Source organism: Vipera ursinii, assembly GCF_947247035.1.
Source record: "Vipera ursinii genome assembly, chromosome: 3".
NCBI classification, from domain to species: Eukaryota; Metazoa; Chordata; class Lepidosauria; order Squamata; family Viperidae; genus Vipera; species Vipera ursinii.
The window spans coordinates 113,658,352-113,679,903 of record NC_139516.1 but is presented as its reverse complement, the minus strand read 5'-3'; the positions used below and the strand labels follow the sequence as shown (position 1 = coordinate 113,679,903).

The window sequence follows — 21,552 nt, the reverse complement described above, 5'->3', positions numbered from 1 at the left end:
CTGAAACCAACTTTCTCCTGGGAATATGGTAAGAAAATATCCAAATGTCTAAAGCAGTGATGGTGAACCTATGACATGTGTGTCACAGGCACATACCATGTCATTTTTGGTGACATGCCAAGGCTTCCAGAAACTTTGGAAGTTGCACAAGGAGGTCTTGCTCTTGTATAGTCTCTGCTTCCCCGCCCCCCCCCCCCAAATCACGTGAGCATTCCCATGCAATTTTCTGAGGCTTCAGAAAATGCAAGAACAAGGCCCTCTCATGCAACTTCTGGAGGGTTTGGAGAGGAGAGTTGGGAGGGAAGGAGAGTCTGGAGAAGTCTCTTTTTGCCTGGGGTGGGGTGTGACAGCAGAATCAAGGAAAACATCTTCTGGATTTCTGATATGTTGAACCCAAAATGTTCGCAATCACTGATATGGAAAATTTGCATGAATCTACATCCAGGGACTTTGAACTATGGTGCTGGAGAAGACTCCTGCGAATCCCCTGGACTGCAAGGCGATCAAACCGGTCAGTCCTAGAGATCATCAACCCTGACTGCTCTTTAGAAGGCCAGATCCTGAAGTTGAAACTCAAATACTTTGGCCACCTAATGAGAAGGAAGGACTCACTGCAGAAGAGCCTAATGCTGGGAAAGGTTGAGGGCAAGAGAAGAAGGGGCCGACAGAGAATGAGGTGGCTGGATGGAGTCACTGAAGCAGTAGGCGTGAGCCTAAATGGACTCCAGAAGATGGTAGAGGACAGGAAGGCCTGGAGGAACGTTGTCCATGGGGTCGCGATTGGTCGGACATGACTCTGCAACTAACAACAACAACATCCAGAGAAAGAGGGACAGAAAATAAATATGTGGGATCACTGTATGCAAATGTTTAAATACGTAGCCATAGAATTTTAAAGCACCTAGTAATAAATTGCCAATGACTATGCTGCTCAGTAATCCATCAAGAATAATAGTGTTTCCATCAAGGAGAATCCCTAACATGGATATGAAAGCCAGAGGATCACTATCCATAAAGTAATCCTCTGGGTAGAAAAGAGATTTCTGCTCACATTCGTTTAAAATGGCACAGAATACTTAATCTGAAAAGGTAACATTTTATTATTTGCAGTTACTATCTGTCAGATGCAAAGCAAGGGGAATAATTACTACTGCTATTTTATATTCTAAGAGAATATTCTTTTGTTTACCCTTGTAAGAATTTTATGCCATCGTTATTACTTACATGTTTAGAATTAGGTACAATTCACTACAAAGACACAAAGTACAAAGGTACTTTATTACTCATGCGGTCAAATCTTCTTTTCAGTCTAGAAATATTCTTAAAAATCTGAATATGCTTTATGGCCTCTGCATAAATAATAGAAGAAAAACCTTCTAACTAATTATGATACAGGAAAGCTAAATATTAGCAGAGCTATTATGATTCTTAACAGGTGGTGTTGTGATCTATTGGCATCTGATATTTCACTGTTATTGCACCTGGACTTTAGAACACACTAGACACTGTATGTTGTATAATTGCAAACTTGGCTAAACACACAGAGCCAAGGGAGAAAAAAGGCTTCATCTGTATGGAATTACCTCTGGAAAAAAAAAACAGTTTTTTGAAAGAGAAGTCTAGTGCATCAATGGAACTTGCCTGGCGTTAAGGGCATTTAACACCAATACAATAAAATCAGTAATTGCAATTGCGCACTTTGGACTGAAATAAAATGCAGCTGGAAATGGCCCAAAGTACAATTGTGGATTTATAAATTCAAAGCAGAAAGTCAGTTCAAGAGACTGATTTGGTTCTGATTGGGAGGAAAAGAATAATCTTACATTGTTGGAAAAACAGCGTAACTCTTCATAAGTGTTCTGTCCTTCTGCATAAACTTCCTGTTCTGCAACTACTAAACAACTTCCATTTTATAATGAGGGCATAGTTTTGGAACTAAAATCTAGAAAAGGGGTTTATCAACACATATTCCAGTTTTACCAACTCTATTTCAACCAAAATTAAGGCTCAATGAGAGACAGTGGAAGCAAGTCTTTTCCCTCTGACTGGATAGAGAGAGAAGACGGACTCTTTGAGGTAACATATTTGGGCTCTTTAATTCCAAGTAGATTCCAGGTAGCCATTCAGAATTGCAGAAATGAACCTTGCAGTACATATACTAATCTTTCCTTAGTTGCAGTGATGAAGGTGTTGGCCTAGACAACAGGAGACTGTGAGTTCTAGTCCTACCTGAGGCATGAAAATCAACTGGGTGACTTTGGGCCAGACACTCTCTCTCAGCCCAAACCACCTCAAGGGGTTATTGTTATTGTTGGGAAAATAGAAGGAGAAAGGAGTATTACGTAAGCTTGCTGCCTTAAGTTATTTATAAAAATAAAATAAAGGCAGAGTATAAATGAAAAAATAAATTTCTCCCCCCCCCCAAAAAAAAACACACACAACTGATATGTATTTTTACAACAAAACTGAAATATAATGATCACAATAAAATGTGATCAATAAGGAAATATTATTCCATTCTTTCAGGGAATCAAAGGCAACATATGTAAGTTCTCCTTTTATCCTCAAAAGGACTGGAGATTGGAAAGTTTCTCTCCTCCCCTCTCTCTTTCTCTGGCCATAGTAAATCACTTAAGGGTTTTCAATAAAATGGCATAAATACAATATAACTATGAAGGATGTTTTTCAGTTCACATGGGAAAAGGCAGTGTCAAGTAAAATCTCACCCTTGGGCTTCTCTCCAGGCCTTTTACTCAGCATGGAATATGATCAGGCCAAAAACACTCATTCAACAGCGCATAGCAAATATAACAGAACCACTTGGACCTGGTCTATGAGCATAGTAAAGATTTGATTGACTGATTACATATATCTGCAAGTGTGGAAAGTCAATGTAATTCTGCAGATACTTTAAAACCGGGGAAAAGCAGTTGATATTATATTATAAACATTCTAATAAGAACAACAATTTGACAGCTGAATCAGAGATAATGTCCTTTTACTAAATGCACATTTTCCATTGGATTCCTAGACTGAGCAAGGGTTTTTGACTTAAAAGGCTAAATGGTCGCCTTCCACTTCTACAACTCTATAAAAAAGGATTTTTATCATTTACTAAATATCAAATGTTGAAATAGGCTGAATACTATTTTTACCATTTTCAAGACATTGATGAAATATTCCACAATATGCAACTTCATACATCCTATTAAAATGTGTAATTTATATACTGCATAAAACAAAAAAAAGACTATTGCTAAAACATTCTATTTCAAAGTTCCATTTATTGGTTATTTTTGTAAAGAAACAGATGCTCTTAGTTAAACCAAATACTTGTTTTCTCTGTACTTGAAAAATTCAAGACAAAGTCTCTCTAAAGGGCATACTTAATCCTTTAGTTCAGGGGTCCCCAACCCTGTCTGTGGACCGGTACCGGGCCGCGGTATGCCATCACCCAGTCCACACAAACAAGCAAAGCCCCATCCACGAGATGTAGGCAGCACACAAAACCACACACTCTCCGGTCCGTGGAAAAACCTCTCTCCACAGAACCAGTCCTGGTGCACAAAAGGTTGAGGACCTCTGCTTTAGTTGGACTAGAACTGTAACCCAGTCCTTTGTTGTCTCATCTACTGATCAGAAGAATTTTGTTTTTTTCTGGAGTCTCAGTTGATTTATCATATCTAGTTCTTTATTCAATAGCGGTAGAGGTCTCACATAGCTTCTTTGGCTTAAGGCCACAGAGATTAGAGGGGGGGGGAGATGGAAATTTGCATACAGGAGAGACCCAATCCCAAACACCAGACTACCAATCACAGAGACTATGTCCACCTAGCTTAGTATTTTACTTTAAACCCTAACCTTCAAAACAGTTTTTGATTCCAGCAAAACTGCCTAGATAAGTCCCTGCAGTTTTCTTGGAAAGATTTTGGAAGTGTTTTTTCATTGCCTCCTTCCTAAGGCTGAGAGTCATTGGCCCAAGGTCATTCAATAGGGTTTGTGTCTAAGGTGTGTCTAGAACTCATGATCTTCCTGTTTCTAGGCTGATGTCTTAACACTTTACCAAACTGCCTCTAGCTTAGTATTACCTACAGCAAATGGCAGGTTTCCTTCAAATCTATGGTCTGCCTTCAACTTAAAAACATGGGGAACTGAGGTCTGAAAACCACCATTGCTGAAGGCTAAGTTACAATTCCCTAAGACCAAGTTGCTCGGCCAAGTAGAAGTACTGTGACATAGAATCCCACCTCTGGGTCTCAGAAGAAAAGTGAAAAATAAATTTAATAAAGTGCCAGTGATAATGGTGCTGATCATCCACAATATCCAAAGGAATCATCTGTATGGCTTATCCATGATGCCACCATTCATTCAAGAATATTTTTTCAGAAGAGGGAAATTAAAGGGCTAATCAATCATTGCCAAAAAGTACAAAAGCTGCTACAGAAGATAGTAATGTAGAAATATGTTTTCCTAAAAGCTCTCTCATTTCTACCATTTTTTCACTGCAACATGCAATTATTGAACGAAAAGAGAACCAACAGAAATTACACACATCGGACAACAACGAGCATATTAGAATATTTTTCAGATTCCATAATAATATACAAAGGTTCCTCAGCAGATAAAATGAGGAAAAAAATATCAACTCTTGGAGTAAAGTGTTTGTAAAACAACTTTCTTAAAATAAAGTTAAACATTGCCTCCATCTGCTGATAGATATAGGGATAACTGCACAATGTAAATAGATTCAATTTTATTCTTTTGATAATTAAACATGCACTTCATTTCTGATGGATAATTTCCAAGACACAAAATAGGATAAATTTTAAAAAATTGTTTACTAAAACTCACCTTCCATTCTGGGAAGTATTACTGGGATGGGAGATAAAATATAAAAATAGCTGTTTCCCATGGCTGTCCTCTCACATACAAATTGGGTTCTATAAGGTGTCAAGATCTCGATTATATTTTCACTCCCTATTCTATTATGATATTTTGCTGCAAAAGGAACTGCTATCCCTGATTCCTGAAGCAAAACCACTGCAAATATCTGGAAGATGTGATGCCAATAAATTTATTTATTTAGCATCAATGAAGAAAAACACCTGACCAAAACAGATCCATTTGCACAAGAGAAAACTGTATGATTTCATTTTCTGGTTATGTACTGATTTTATCAGGTATAAATTTCATTTATGCCCCATAATGGTTCTCATTTTCCTTAGGAGAACAATAAATTCTGATCAAATTCATGGGGATTTTTTTTTTGCTTCCTCATAGGGAAACTGAAACAATTTTATAACAGGTTATAATATAATTTCACAATCAACATTTTATAATTTCTTTCTCAAAAAAGTTCAAAAATTGTATGTTGAAAATACTTAAAAGATATACTAGCCTCATCAAAAAAAATAACAATTCTCAAAAATTCTTGGACAGAATGTTATAAAAAGGGACAATCTTTCCATGTTTGTAACTGCTGAACATTGCAATATACTTACCCTACGGAATGACACCACATAGAATGTATCTCCCCTTCTGTGAATTGCATCAAAAAAATCTTGATAATTTCGTGGCGAAGCATAATAAACCTGTAGCTCACTTCCTGAATTCCTACTGAAATACATGAGAAGATACTATTGGAACTAGCGCACATAAAATATCTGAATATATTGTAAAATAAACCAAGCATCCAATAGCATCATTTGCCCTCCAAATTATCAGGAACAGCATGCTTTACTGCATTTGTGATATTACTGTACAAAACCAGAAATCAGTACACAGTATCATAATATTTACCATTTTCTTTTAATGAAAGTACGTACAAGCTACCAGTTTTACAGAAAAGAATCTAAAAATATAGTTAGTGCACAGATAAGGAGAAAATGCAGAAAGAAATTACTTTGAGGTGTGGGAGAAGCTATTTTCTGCTGATTGCAAACTATGGAATCGCAGACAACATGAATGAGGTTGTAGTTCTGATAAGCAGCAAGGAATTTATATGGGGGTGGCAGCAAGATAATTGTTTGCCACATGGTATTTATAAGTGTTTCAGAGTAGAAAAAGTAGGAAAAAATGCTCATGCATAACATGAGAGGCCCCATGTATTAAGACATATTCAATATTTTCTGTATCCTGTGTACCAGAACTAATGAAAGGGAAATATTGATGTTCTTGTGTACATTTGTGAATTTTCTAGAAAAAAATGTATCTGGCCATTGTAGGAAATGGAATGCTTGACCAGATGAATCCTTAAGATCTTGAATGAAAACTGGGTTAATGAGTTTGCCAATAAATATATCTAGCTCTTTTCAGTAAAACAATTAAATATTCCCTACAAAGGCAACATTTTTAACTATATAATATTATACTGATGAGAAGATTCTATTTTGACTTACCCAACACTGTTGTCTGTATAGGGAAGAGTCATGAGTTCAGAATTTTTTCCAGAAGCACTCTGGGGATAGGAAAATATGAACAAGGAAATAACTTATCACCAAATTAAATATAAAAACTAACTCTCACTTATAGGCAACTGTGATTTAGCATTACTGAAATTCTATAGAAGATATACAAACATGCAGGAAAAACTGTAATTAAGAGTATATATTTTTAAAATGCAAGGAATTTTCAAATATTCCATAAAACAATTGAAACTACCCAAGTATCTCACATGATACTTAAGTTCAAACATTAACACCGAGATGTGGGGAACCATTCATGGGGGACAGAAAAGTATTCTAAAATTCACAGACACACACACACACTCTGTGTGTGTGTGTGTGTGTGTGTGTGTGTGTGTTTGTGTGTGTGTGTATGTATATATACACATACATACAAACATACATATATAGTATTTTAGAATACATTATAGAATTCATATATACACACACAAATATACATATATATATATACATACACACACACACACACACAAATATCCAAAAATGCAGAATTTTTTTTAGAAAGAGTACTTTCATATTCCAGAATCACTTAAATAACAAAGGAACAGAGATAGGGGACCCTGTAATACGGTATCAGAATTTTGTCCATTCCCCAGTATACGCATTTTCTCTTTTGATCTTCTGGGCCTGAGGACCTTATTCCCCCCCCCCCACTTCTGCCACAAAATATAAATGTTTCCACAAATGTACCTGGACAGTTTGCTCTTTTTGCTGCTGATTATTTGACATCCTTCTTGATCTTGTTCTTTCTGCTTCATGTCTATGTACCCAACCTCTTAGTTCATGACTTAACCTGTACATATAACATGGAAATTAAACAGAATGATGAGAGGAATGAAAAAATATATTCAAGGACAACCTTTTCCATAAGAACTTAAAAGCACTGATTTTGAACTCATATTCAGCTTGGTCTCTTATTTATACCCTTAAATAAGAACCTCGGAAATAATGTCTCAGTTTATCTACATCAGATTTCAATATCTGAATTTGGTTCTCCCAAACAGTTTGTGCCTGCTTAGAGTAAGTGAAGATTCGTAAGATATAAAAAAGTAGATTTGCTTATTCCTAAATATTAGGAATGTACTACATAACTCCGGTACAGATGCCTATAAAACACTTTTGTTTTGAGCTGTGGCACTGAAATGGACAGGGAGTTGCAAATTCATCAAGAAATAATCCATTAAATAGCTATTCTAACTCATTGTATTGACTAATATTCTTTCAATATTACATAATTTATTTGAAATGCATAAAGTGCATGAGAGGACACTTTTTATATAGTTGTTGTTGTTAGTTGCAAAGTCATGCCCGACCCATCGCGACCCTATGGACAGCGTTCCTCCAGGCCTTCCTGTCCTCTACCATTCAAATTAAAATTAAAATGATAAAAATGAAAACTTAAGCAAGATACAATAGAGAAAAAATAGAAAGTTCAGAAAATAGAAGTAAAAATAGAAAAAAAAAGAATATGCTAAAGAAAATAAAAAATAGAAATAGACAAGAAACAATAATATACTAAAGAAAAAGAAATAAATGACTTCCCCGTTCATCACAGTACAGTATAAACAATTTTAGAAAGTTATCTCCTTCTCTTAAAATACAACACTGATCTCTTCCTTCCATATCTCATCCCTTTTATTTTTAATCCTTAAGATCTTGTTGTTCAGTCCTCATTAGCAAAAGTCCATTAAAAGTTATCAGAGATAACATGTCTGCTTTATCCTTGATTGATAAACCAACTTGATATTCCTTCCTTTTACTTTTAACTATCTTGATATTTTAACTAATGCCCTAGAACTTGATTTCTTTTCATTTTTTTTCTTTGTCTCTTGGCACAAAATTGTTCAAAACTTTAACAAGTCTGTTTTAATAAATCCAATATAGGAAAATTATCCAGGTTGCTCTTTTGGCTTGTTAATTATATATCCCTTTTAATCATTAAGATACCAATCAGTTTCATTTGTACATCCAGTGTAACATCTGTTGACAGACAGGTATGGGCAGGGGTCAGCAACCTGAAACAGTGAAAGAGCCACTCGGAACCAGTTCCCTCACAAAAGGAAAAACTGGGAGCCACAAAAAATGTGTGCACATGTGCGTACATGCGCGCATGTGCAGAACAGGGTTTGACTGAACAGTGGAGCCAAGGCAAGATATGCACTTACCCTGCATATTTGAATTGACTGGTTGAACTTTTTAGTCCCACTTTTTTTTTTTGAACTGCACATGGCAGAGGACTGGGAGCCGCAAGAGACAGCTGACAGAGCCGCATGCGGCTCCGGAGCCGCGGGTTGCAGACATGTGGGTATGGGGAACTGAATACTGAGGAAGTCAAACATTAGGTTCTAATGCCTATCTGGCACTAACATCTCTACTATTTATAAGCCAGCATCTTACCTGAGTGATTCTGTCCGGTTGATAAATGGTTGGCAAGGTGGAGGAGGAACATATATTATTGGTTCCTCAGTAACTACCATGAGTGCTTTGTTATCTGAAACCGAGGGCTTATATCTAGGAAATAATTTTAAAAAATATTTAACATTGTACATTTATGTTAAAATAAATGTATTATACAAACACTAAATTAAAAAAAAGAATTGTATCTATGAAACTAATAAAAGGATTCGACAAATGAGATAAAAGATAAAGGTAAAATAGATTAAATCAAGTAAGATACAAAATACAGTATTTTGTTCATTCAGTAAAAACATATGACTGAGTGCCTCATAATATTTTCCTTCATAAAATGATATGAACCAGTTGATATCACTGTTAAATAGATTCACAGCTGACTGAATTACCACATGAAAAGAATGTTCATTAATGACCCCTCTTGGCTGGAAATACTGAGTGAGCTTAGGATTTTTATCAATGATTTAAGAGATTTTGTATCAAGTTTGGAAAGGACACAAACTGGGATGGGACTAAGACTGTTGATGTAAGACAAAAGTTTAGAAAAATAAAATAATTAGCCTGAAAATAATAGGATGGATTTCAACAAGGAGGAGAATATACTTCTGCATCTAGATAGTAAAGGATGGAGAAAGCCTATCTTGGCAACAGTACGTACAGCCTTGCCTTGTTGTAACTCACACTTCTTTCTTCCAAACTTCTCGCTTTTCAGGTAACAGTGAAAAACATTTCCAAATCTATTTTTTGGTGGGCGGGCTTGCCAGTTTTGAGTGCCGGATTCTTGAAGTAGAAATAGTTGGAAAGGAGAGTAATAACTCTCCTGTAGGGTTTTCAGCTGCAAGGTTTTGTGCAGTAAACAGTTTACGAGAAGTCAGTCTGGAATAACCAAGAATTAACAAGAAGCAGTTGGAGGGATGCAAACACTCAAAAGGGAGAACAAGAAGAGGAATGGACAATGTCTGGCTACAAATTTGGACTAAGAAGCAGCCACATGTATGGCCACACAAGAATTCTTGGAACCTTAGGAAGGGCAGGCTCAGTCAAATATAACATGGGGGAGTCAGAGCTGGGATTAGGTGGAACATAGTCAAGAAAAAAATGAGACAGCGGGTGTAAAAGAAATACATCAGAGCATGGCAATATGAACTCTCAGAATCAAGCACATAGAGAAGAAAAAGATATAAAACATATGCACTAGCTAGCAGAAGTGTGCTGGCTATGTTAAGCAGAAGAGAAGCTGTCGGTGAAGTGCTAACTTATCTCCACCAGCACCTGGAACCTAAAATGTAGGCCAAGGAATAGTCAAATCAACTCAACCAAAATATTACAAACTCAGCGATGAAGTGTGCTAATATTACATGTGTGAGGAAAACAGAATGAGAAATTTCCCAAGCCCTCCTACCCCAAAAAGCCTCTGTTTCAGCAAGTTCAAACATAAACAGTATTGGCTTTCTTTCAACACTCATGCCTGTGCACAGTTTATGATACAGTATTTTAATTGTAAAGACATTACAAATAGTCTCATCTTACTGCCTGCTTTCAAAACATTTTCAGCTATTTATGCTTTGGGCACATCTGTGGCTATCTTGGAAATGAATAACTCTGCTAGGTCTAAATCACCTATCAGCTGAAAAAGCCAAATTTCAATCAGAAGATGATTAAGTACACATTTACTTAATACCTAAAGTTAACTTCTGCAAGAAGCCAAGAACATTTGCAAACAATCCATGGAAATCACTGTAGGCAATTGAGGGACCAGACAGCAACCATAGGCACGCTAAAAATTGTCAGGATCAGAAGAGTTATTCTTCTAGAAATGTTCACGTAGCCACCCGTAGGAAGGGATTTTCTGAGTCACAAGTGGAGTTTGCACTCTTATGTCACACTGACATGTCTGGGATGTAATACAGGAGTCATTGACTTACAACCATTGATCCCAAAATGCCTGCTGTTAAGCAAGACAGTTATTAAGTGAGTTTTGCCCTATTTTATGACCTAACAGGCAAGTTTGGCCTTGGAGTGCAAAATGAAGCAGGGCACAGGCTGATAGAATTCTGTCAAGAGAATACGATGGTCATAGCAAACACTCTTTTCCAACAACCCAAGAGACGGCTCTACACATGGACATCACCAGATGGTCAACACAGAAATCAGATTGACTATATGCTCTGCAGCCAAAGATGGAGAAGCTCTATACAGTCAGTAAAAACAAGACCAGGAGCTGACTGTGGCTCAGACCATGAGCTTCTCCTTGCAAAGTTTAGGCTTAAACTGAAGAAAGTAGGGAAAAGCACTAGGCCACTCAGGTATGAATTGAATCATATCCCTGTTGAATATACAGTAGAGGTGACAAATAGATTTAAGGAATTAGATCTGATAGACAGAGTGCCTGAAGAACTATGGACAGAGGTTCGCGACATTGTACAACAGGTAGCAACCAAAACCATCCCAAAGAAAAAGAAATGCAAGAAAGCAAAATGGCTGTCTGAGGAAGCTTTGCAAATAGCTGAGGAAAGGAGGGAAGCGAAAGGCAAGGGAGAAAAACATAGATATGCCCAATTGAATGCAGAATTCCAGAGAATAGCTAGAAGAGATAAGAATGCCTTCTTAAATGAACAGTGCAAAGAAATAGAAGAAAACAATAGAATAGGAAGGACCAGAGATCTTTTCAAGAAAATTGGAGAGATGAAGGGAACGTTTAATGCAAAAATGGGCATGATAAGGGACCAAAATGGCAGGGACCTAACAGAGGCAGAAGAGATTAAGAAGAGGTGGCAAAATTACACAGAAGAACTATACAAGAATGAGCTTAACGTCCCAGATAATCACAATGAGGTGGTCACTGACCTCGAGCCAGACATCCTAGAATGTGAAGTGAAGTGGGCCTTAGAAAAGCTGAGCAACAACAAAGCTAGTGGAGGTGACAGTATTCCAGCTGAGCTATTCAAAATCTTAAAAGACAATGCAGTAAAAGTGCTACACTCAATTTGCCAGCAAATTTGGAAAACTCAACAGTGGCCACAGGATTGAAAAAGATCAGTTTACATTCCAATTCCAAAGAAAGGCAGTGCCAAAGAATGTTCAAACTATCGCACCATTGCACTCATTTCTCATGCTAGTAAAGTCATGCTTAAAATCCTACAAGCTAGACTTCAGCAGTATGTGGATCGAGAACTACCAGACGTACAGGCAGGATTTCGAAGAGGCAGAGGAACTAGAGATCAAATTGCCAACATACGCTGGATCATGGAGAAAGCTAGGGAATTCCAGAAAAACATCTACTTCTGCTTCATTGACTATGCTAAAGCCTTTGATTGTGTGGATCATAACAAACTGTGGCAAGTTCTTAAAGAGATGGGAGTACCAGACCATCTTATTTGTCTCTTGAGAAACCTATATGCAGGTCAAGAAGCAACAGTGAGAACTGGACATGGAACCACTGATTGGTTCAAAATTGGGAAAGGAGTCCGGCAAGGCTGTATACTGTCGCCCTGCCTATTTAACTTATATGCAGAGCACATCATGAGAAAGGCAGGGCTAGATGAATCAAAAGTTGGAATTAAGATTGCCGGAAGAAATATCAACAACCTAAGATACGCAGATGATACCACTCTAATGGCAGAAAGTGAAGAAGAACTAAAGAGCCTCTTGTTGCGGGTGAAGAAGGAGAGTGCAAAACTTGGGTTGAAACTTAACATTAAGAAAACCAAGATCATGGCATCCGGCCCTCTCAATTCCTGGCAAATAGATGGGGAAGAAATGGAGGTAGTGACAGATTTTATTTTCCTGGGCTCCAAGATCACTGCAGATGGGGACTGTAGCCAAGAAATTAAAAGACGCTTGCTCCTGGGGAGGAAAGCCATGGCAAATCTAGACAGCACACTAAAAAGCAGAGACATCACCCTGTCAACAAAAGTGCGTATAGTCAAGGCTATGGTCTTCCCAGTTGCAATGTATGGCAGTGAAAGTTGGACCATAAGAAAGGCTGAGCGCAAAAGAATTGAGGCCTTTGAACTATGGTGCTGGAGAAGACTCCTGCGAGTCCCTTGGACTGCAAAGCGATCAAACCGGTCAGTCCTAGAGGAGATCAATCCCGACTGCTCTTTAGAAGGCCAGATCCTGAAGCTAAAACTCAAATACTTTGGCCACCTAATGAGAAGGAAAGACTCACTGGAGAAAAGCCTAATGCTGGGAAAGATCGAGGGCAATAGAAGAAGGGGACGACAGAGAATGAGGTGGCTGGATGGAGTCACTGAAGCAGTAGGCGTGAGCTTAAATGGACTCCAGAAGATGGTAGAGGACAGGAAGGCCTGGAGGAACATTGTCCATAGGGTCGCGATGGGTCGGACACGACTTTGCAGCTAACAACAACACAATGACCTTTCTTGCCACAGTTGTTAAGGTAGTAACATGATTGTTGAGTGAATCTGGCTTCCCCATTGAGTTTGCTTATCAGAAGGTCACAAAAGGTGATCACATGACCCACAGGACACTGCAACAGTCATAAATGACCCAGTTGCCAAGAATCCAAATTTCGATCACGTAACCATGGGGATACTGCAACAGTCATAAGTGTGAAAAATCATAAGTCACCTTTTTCAGTGCTGTTGTAACTTCAGATGGTCACTAACTGAATGGCTGTAGGTTAAGGACTACCTGAATTGCCTGAAGCAAACAAAGCTGTTGTGTTCCTGATGCTCTCTGAGCTTGGTTGCTTTCTTGCAGTCATTCCATAACCAGGCTAGGTAACATCATCATCACAAGAGCTGACAGATAATGAAACATCTGAAAAACAATTCAGCTGAAAAGAATGCCAAGAACCTGAGCTATATGCGTTCTCTCCATAACACTGAGAGGCATCAGAAGGGAAATGTACAGTTTGAAAAGTTTTGGATTTAGATCTTAACCGACATTAAATATTTGATGCTAGCCTTTTGGAACATTCAAACAGATTTTTTGCATGCTTTTTGTTGTTTTTCCTTTCCCCTCAATCACTTCTTCATTTTCCAAAAGAGTACGAGGTGATATTACTACTTCCTTATATATTCCTTCTCTGGTAAATATTCCTTGTATGGCTACTGTGACACATTTCCTTTGTATTTGTTTTATCCATACTATAATAGAATAGTACACAATTTCCAATCTACCAACTTCCTTCCGAAAAGTACTTTCAAATGTTTCAACGTAATAAAATTAAGATGATTTAATACGTATGCTAATTAATTTTATTGAAATGATGCTTAAAATTAAACAAGATTTAGTTTTCATCAACTATGTTTTGAGGTATACTTCCAAATTGTCACTAAAAGTTCAAAGATAGCTTTCCACCTTACAAAGAGCTGAGTGCTCCTCCTGCAAGAGGTTTGCTGGGTGCCTTTATTTTTGTAAATATGAAGCCAACATTTCACATACTCATATACAACGTAAATTCTAATGAACAGACCGTGTCTTGTTTTCTCCACTGTTATGCACAGTGTTGACCCCCTGTAGCGTTGATGCTACTGGATTATTACTCTCTTGTGAAGTAATATGATAGGAAGAGAAACCATGAACATTCCTTCGCAATTCAGCACAGATTCACTTTCCAAGAGGAGAATTTCTTTCTTCACTTAATTAAAACAACTAAACTATATGGTTTCTCTCTACCGCAGTACGTTACAGAAAATTCATTGTCCTCCCAGACTGGGGCCTAGTCTTCTGAACTGCTTAGAACAATGTGCTCAGACAGAGAAAGGGAAAGCTCTAGGGGAAACAAACAATAAAATCACTCTACATTCACCATGCCTTATTCCCTTGGCACGTAAGAGCAGGATTTTCCACTGGCCTTTTGGTCCATATCCAGCTTAAACTCTGTGCTAGTCCCACTAACAGAAAAAAATCATATTAAGAAAAAAGTAAAATAAATTCCAATTCCAAAATTATATGCCAGTAAACCCAGACTTGTCCTGAGGTCTTCTTAGATCACGGCTCTAAGGATGAGCTCTTTTCCAGGCTATAAATTGGTACAAAATCTGTCTCAGAGCAGAAAGAAAACTCCCAATGTTTTTTCCAAGTTCCCTACATGGAATGATTGCTATATCCAAAGAAAATAATAAGTTTATTTTCCAGACAAAGGTTCCAGCAGTTTGAATGCCCCTTTTGGGGGGATTTGGTTATCTGAACAAAATGCTTCAGAACAGGCCTATTTGGAATGGAAAAAGCCTACAACTCAGAAGATTTCAAAAGTTTCCAATAATGCTAGACTGATCCAACTGGGAAAAACAAAGTTGTTGAATAAAAATTAAGGGAGACAGCAAGATGCAGGAATTCAAACATGTGTAAGAAACATACATAAACTAAAGCGATTTTTGCTGAAATATATTTGTCCTTTTGCAGAGCAAAGCATTAGAGCAGACATGTCAAACTCGCGGTGTCATGTGACATCATGCAACGTATCGGGACACTTTTGCCATTGCTGGCAATGGGGTGGGCGTGGCTTCCGGATGACACGTCCGGCCCACGGGTCGTGAGTTTGACACCCCTGCATTAGGAGGAGGAACAGGAGGCCTTCCTGGTACTGCTGGATTCCAAGTTATTTTACACTGACCATTTCTATGATTGTAAGCGCAACAACAACTGGAAAAGCACAGACTCCAAACCCCTACTTTACACTAAATGAGTGTTAGTTTTCGTACCTATAGACTAGTTTTCATCCCCCAGACAAAATACAACTTACAACAGTTCATTTAGTAACTGCAATGAAAAATGTGAGTTAGGACCGTTTTTCAGTTACAACTTTTGCAGCATCCCCATGATCCTGTGATAAAAAATCAGATGCTTAGCTCATTTATCACCGTTGCTGTGTCTAAAGGTCATGTGATCACCTTTTGCGACCTTCTGACAAGCAAAGTCAATGGGAAAGCCAGATTCACTTAACAACCAAGTTACTAACTTATCAACTGCAGTGATTCACTTAACAATTGTGGCAAGAAAGATCATAGAATGGGGACAAAACTCACTTAATAAATGTCTCACTTTACAGAAATTTTGAGCTCAATTGTGGTCATAAGTCAAGGACTACACTCTCCCCTTTTATATTTTCCTCTAGACAGCAGCAAGGTCAGATGCTCAGTGAAACCATTCAAAATAAACATCAGCAACATAATAACGAATAATATGCAACTTTATTTTATTTTAAAAATATGTGATCAGTTCCTGTTAAAACTTGCTGCTGTATTCTGTAGCAGCTGAAGCTTCTTAACACATAATTTAGATCTGACAAATACATACAGAATTATGGCAAGATCAGTTTCATGCAGGATATCAATTTTGCTTGGAAAAGACAGCACTTTTCTGTTAAGTGGTGAGAACAGGAATTTCACAGCAGCCCAAACACTCCCCAACTTGTAAGGTCAGATTTTCGGATAAGACACATAGTACTGATAGCCTCAGGAATACTTGGGAAATCGTGTCTTGCTACTTTTTCAACATTTCTGAGGCAGAATATATGCACCAGAGACAGAGAGGAATGTTAACAGATCAAAATAGTTAAGTATCTTTCAAAAAACCAATTATGGACCCTTAAGTAGAAATATGCAATACGTTAGCCATTTGTTACATTTGCATATGTAGAATATTGCAAACTGGAAGACACTAAAGTATAAAGGTTTATGCTTACTCCTCATTTTTGCCATCTGTTTCCTGAGGCCTGCTTCCAGAAAATTCAAGAAGCTGTCGACTTTGGTAGCTAGTGCTGGCACGATTTTCAGCAGAATCAGGTCCCCATTCAAACCCGCTGAAAGAAAGAGACAAAGTAGTTTAAATTCAGTACATTTTCATGCTGCATCTTGCATAAATTCATGGTGGTGCACATAAAAAAACTAAAATGTGAGATTTATGCACTGGTCAGGTGAGATGCACTTCAAGTGGGCAGTCCTTAAGGTACCTGGGTACCAATCATATAAGGCAGACATGTCAAACACAAGGCCCGGGGGCCAGATGCGACCCGTGAAGTGGTTTCATGCGGCCCGTGAAGCCATCCTGGAAACAGTGAGGGAACGGCCCCCACTGCCTTGGCCCTGGCCCAGAGACCCTCCTTCTGCCAGAGACACTCAGATCTGTCCCACTCTTGCCCAGGCCCCCATAGGCACCCTTGATGCTAACGATGTAGAGCTGGCCATGCCCACCCAGTAGGCCATACGCACTTTAGCCATGCCCACCCAGTAGGCCACGCCCACCCGGCTCCCTGAGGGCAACCGCAATGCTCATGCGGCCCTCAATGAAATTGAGTTTGACACCCCTGATATAAGGTTTTAAAACTCAAAGCCTAGACTCTTGATTCCACTCAGAAGCCTTTTGATAGCCACTCAAAGCCCGGGACTTACATGTGAACAGTGGCACCTGTCTGTTAACAAGTGGGCTGTTGCATTTTTGGACCAACCTATGTGTCTTATCATAGGCAGACCTATGTAGTATATGTTGCAATAATATAACCTGGGGTAAACAAGCACATACATCACTGTTGCCAGGGCCCAATTTTCCAGGAAGGATGCAACTGATACATCATAGCCTCCATCTGCCTATTCAAAGAGTTGCAGTGAGTTGAGAAGTATCCCCATGCTGTGAATCTGGTCCTTCAGAGAGAAGACTATTTCCAAAGTTTCTAGAGACCCAAGGAGAGCTCTCCTCCCCTCCTTTGGTTGAACCTAGGTCAGGCAACCTTGGCTCTTTTATGACTCATGGACTTCAACTCCATGCTGGCTCAGGAATTCTGGGAGTTGAAGTCCATGAGTCATAAAAGAGCCGAGGTTGCCTACCCCTGACCTAGGTCAATGTTTGGAACCCAAGCTAATCTCCCCAAGTGCAATTAGCTGTCTTGTAACTCAGAAATAGGTAACATTTTGTGATTTTTATTTTAAAAAAAAGACAGTTGAGGGTAATAAGGCATACAGCTAGATAAAAGCTTTAGGAGACTCATACAACTTAAGACAAAGAGAAGCCTTTTTTAAAAAAAATTGGAAGACAAAAGCTGGTATTTGACCATAAACTTTCTAGGATATTTCACAACCGCAAAACACCTTACTTTAAAAAATCTGTCATATACAAAACCAAGCATATCCTTCGTTTCCTCTTATAAACATAGGAAAACCAATTTAAAAGCAAATGACTTTACATCTGTAGCCATGAGTACAATCGCGGAGCTGGATATCTTCTAGGAATAAGAATCCAATACTACAGTAGGGAGCTGGAGGCTGCTAAAACAAATGACGAATGGTTGCAGGAATTGAGTTTAGCCAGTCTAGTGAAAAAAAGGACCGGGGTGACATTATAGAAGTCTTTCAATATCTCAGGGTCTGCCATGTAGAAGAGGGGCTCAATCTATTCTCCAAAAGCACCAGAAGGCGAGATAAGAAACACCGGATGGAAACTATGCAAGGAGACAAGCAACCTAGAACTAAGGAGAAATTTCACTGACAGTGAGAACAATTAGCCAATGGAATGGCTTGCTTTCAGAAGTTGCGGGCTCCTTCACTGAAGGTGTTTAAGAAGAGACTATACAGCGACTTGTCTGGAATGGTGTAGGGTCTCCTGCTTGAGCAGGACATTGGACTAGAACACAGGTCTGCAACCCGCGGCTCCGGAGCCGCATGAGGCTCTTTCAGCCATCTCCTGCGGCTCCCGGTCTTCTGCCATGTGCAGTCAAAAAAAAAAAAGTGGGACTAAAAAAGTTCAATCAATCAATTCAAATATGCAGGGTAGGTGCATATCTCGCCTTGACTCCACTCTTCAGTCAAACCCTGTTCTGCACATGTGCGCATGTACACTCATGCACACAGATTTTTTGCGGCTCCCCGTTTTTCCTTTTGTGAGGGAACCGGTTCTGAGTGGCTCTTTCACTGTTTCAGGTTGCTGACCCCTGGACTAGAAGATCTCCAAGGTCCCTTCCTGCTCTGTTAACTGCTACTTATGGCAGTGCAAACATATCATCTATCTGCAAGTCAATAGGGAGCTGGCTCTGCTGCCAGGATAGCAAGGCTACTGCAGCAAAAAAAAAAAAAAAACCAGGAAAGGAAAGGAACAAAGTACATAGGAATTACAGTGCATTCAGTAAGTATTCAGATCCCTTTCACTTTTGTCAATGCTGCAGCCTGATTCTACTGTTGCTGAACTTCATTAATCTACACTCAGTTCCCCATAATAACAAAGTGAAACCAGAAGTTTAGAAATGTCTGTAAATTTATTAAAAAAGAAAAACACTGAAATATCACGTTGGCAGAAGTATTCGGACTCTGCAACAACACTTGAAATTTAGCTCAGGTGCCTCCCATTTCTCTTGATCATTGCTGACATATTTCTATACACTGACTGGAGTCAACCTGTTATTTAAATTAAATTGATTGGACATGATTTGGAAAGGCACACACCTTTCTATAGAAGGCCTCACAGCTGACAATGCATATTGTAACACAGTAAAAGCCCTGAGGTCACAGGAACTGCCTGAAGAGCTCAGAGACAAGTTTATTCCAAGACACAGATCTGGGGAAGGCTACAATAAAATGTCTGCGGCTGAAGGTTCCTAAGAGCACAATGCCTCCATAATTCTCAAATGGAAGAAGTCTGGCACAACCAGGACTCTTCCAAGAGCTGGTCGCCTGGTCAAACTGAGCAATCGGGGGAGAAGAGCCTTAGTAAGAGATGTGACCAAGAACCCGATGGTCACTCTGACTGAGCTCCAGAGATCCTGTGTGAAGATGGGACGGCATTCCAGAAGGATAACCATCACTGCACCCCTCCACCGATCTGGGTTTTATGGCGGGGTGGCTAGACAGAAGCCTCTCCTCAGTGCAAAATGCATGAAAGCCCACTTGGGAGTTTGCAAAAAAGCACCTGAAGGACTCTCAGACTGTGAGGAGCAAGATTCACTGGTCTGATGAAACCAAGATTGAACTGTTTGGCCTCAGTTCTAAATGTTATGTCTGAAGGAAACCAGGCAACGCTCATCACCTGCCCAATATCATCCCAACTGTGAAGCATGGTGTGTGTTTTTCAGCAGCAGGGACGTGGAGACTGGTCAGGGTTGAAGGAAAGCTGATGGAGGAAAGTACAGGGATATCCTCAATGAAAACCTGTTCCACAGCGCTCAGGACCTCAGACTGGGCTGAAGGTTCACTTTCCAACAAGACAACGATCATAAGTACACAGCCCAGACAACACAGGAGTGCCTTAGAAACAACTCTGTGAATGTCCTAAAGTGGTCCAACCAGAGCCTTGGCTTGAACCCTATGAACATCTATGGAGAGACCTGAACATGGCTGTCCATCGACGGTTGCAATCCAACCTGACTGAGCTTGAGAGGATTTGCAAGGAAGAATGGCACAAAATCCCCCAGTCCAGGTGTGCAAAGCTTGTCAGGTCATACCCAAAAAGAGTAGAGGCTGTAATTGCTGCCAAAGGTGCTTCAACAAAGTACTGAGTGAAGGGACTGAATATTTATGCCAATGTGACATTTCATTTTTCTCCTTTTAATAAATTTACAGACATTTCTAAAATTTTAGAATTTTAATTTAAATTAAATTAAATTAAAATTCTAATATTTTAAAATTCTAAAATTCACTTTGTCATTATGATGTAGATTAATGGGAAAAAATTAATTTCAACAACTGTAGAATCAGGCTGCAGCATAACAAAATGGAGAAAAGGTGAAGGGTGTCTGAATACTTTGTCAATGCACTGAATATGCAGTTCGTGGCTTGAACACACTTCTGGCCCTGGACACTGCATTGTGTTGCTTTTTTTTTTTTAACAATTAGGAGGTGTCAAAACTGATTTTCTACATGTGATAAGGTACGGTATGGCAAGAATTCATATCCAATGTGAAGTATTAACAGAGCAAGCGATTGTTCTTGTATTCTATGAGGGTAATATTCATGTCCTTAATTATTGTGCAGACAATGCATTATCCTCAATTTTAATTAGCCGCTGCACTTAATTGTAATAGTAGATTGATTAAAAAATATATATTCTTGTTCTTTAAAGAAAACGCACTTGGAACTATTCACAAATAATTTCTTATATGGCCAAGAACCTAGTTGTCCCTCTTGAAATGGAATAAATCTTTTCCTCAGAAGGCCTCCAGAGTCCTAGCCAATGACTTCATTCACCACATGAGAGAGTTCCTGAGGAGAGTTGTAGTTTCTTCAGCAAGAAATTTTCTATTGTACGGAACGTGGAGGTTAACTGTGAGCCAAATGTTAAGAAGCAGCAGAGACAATTTTCCCCCCAGATACTGCACATAAAAAGTATGTTCAACTGTACTGCTACTGACATTGGTATATAGTAGAGGTAACGACTTTCTGAAAGCCAAATTAGAGTAAATCAAGGACCAACTTCAAGGCTCTTTTTGAGCTATATGGTTCTCCGAGTCGTGCTTAGCAACAAAATGGAATGAAAGTGGATTGATAGAGCAAAAGAACACACAGCAAGGAACCTGATCAGCAACCTGCAAGTTTGCCCAACATCCTTCGGTACTTAGTTCTTGCTCTTCCTTCTCTGGGCCACAAATTATTTGGACAAATTGGAAGGCTATCTTTCCAGCAAGCTGAACTGGATATGATTTCTACATCTGGCTAAAAACAAGGTCTGTTCAAGTAAAAAAAAAAATCAGATATTTTTCATTTAAAATTGTACAGTAACTGCT

General features: G+C 38.9%; 1 protein-coding gene across 1 annotated transcript in view; it reads right to left on the bottom strand.

The window, feature by feature from the left end:
* Positions 1 to 21,552, bottom strand: part of ATF6 (activating transcription factor 6) — a 91,929-nt gene that overhangs the window by 42,703 nt on the left and 27,674 nt on the right. Inside the window, exons 10-14 of the mRNA XM_083359462.1 lie at positions 16,534 to 16,650; positions 8,862 to 8,975; positions 7,155 to 7,257; positions 6,399 to 6,457; positions 5,502 to 5,616 (exon numbers count right to left, since the gene is read on the bottom strand). Coding sequence (XP_083215588.1) covers positions 5,502 to 5,616; positions 6,399 to 6,457; positions 7,155 to 7,257; positions 8,862 to 8,975; positions 16,534 to 16,650 — 508 coding nt within the window. The remainder of the gene's footprint in view (positions 1 to 5,501; positions 5,617 to 6,398; positions 6,458 to 7,154; positions 7,258 to 8,861; positions 8,976 to 16,533; positions 16,651 to 21,552) is intronic.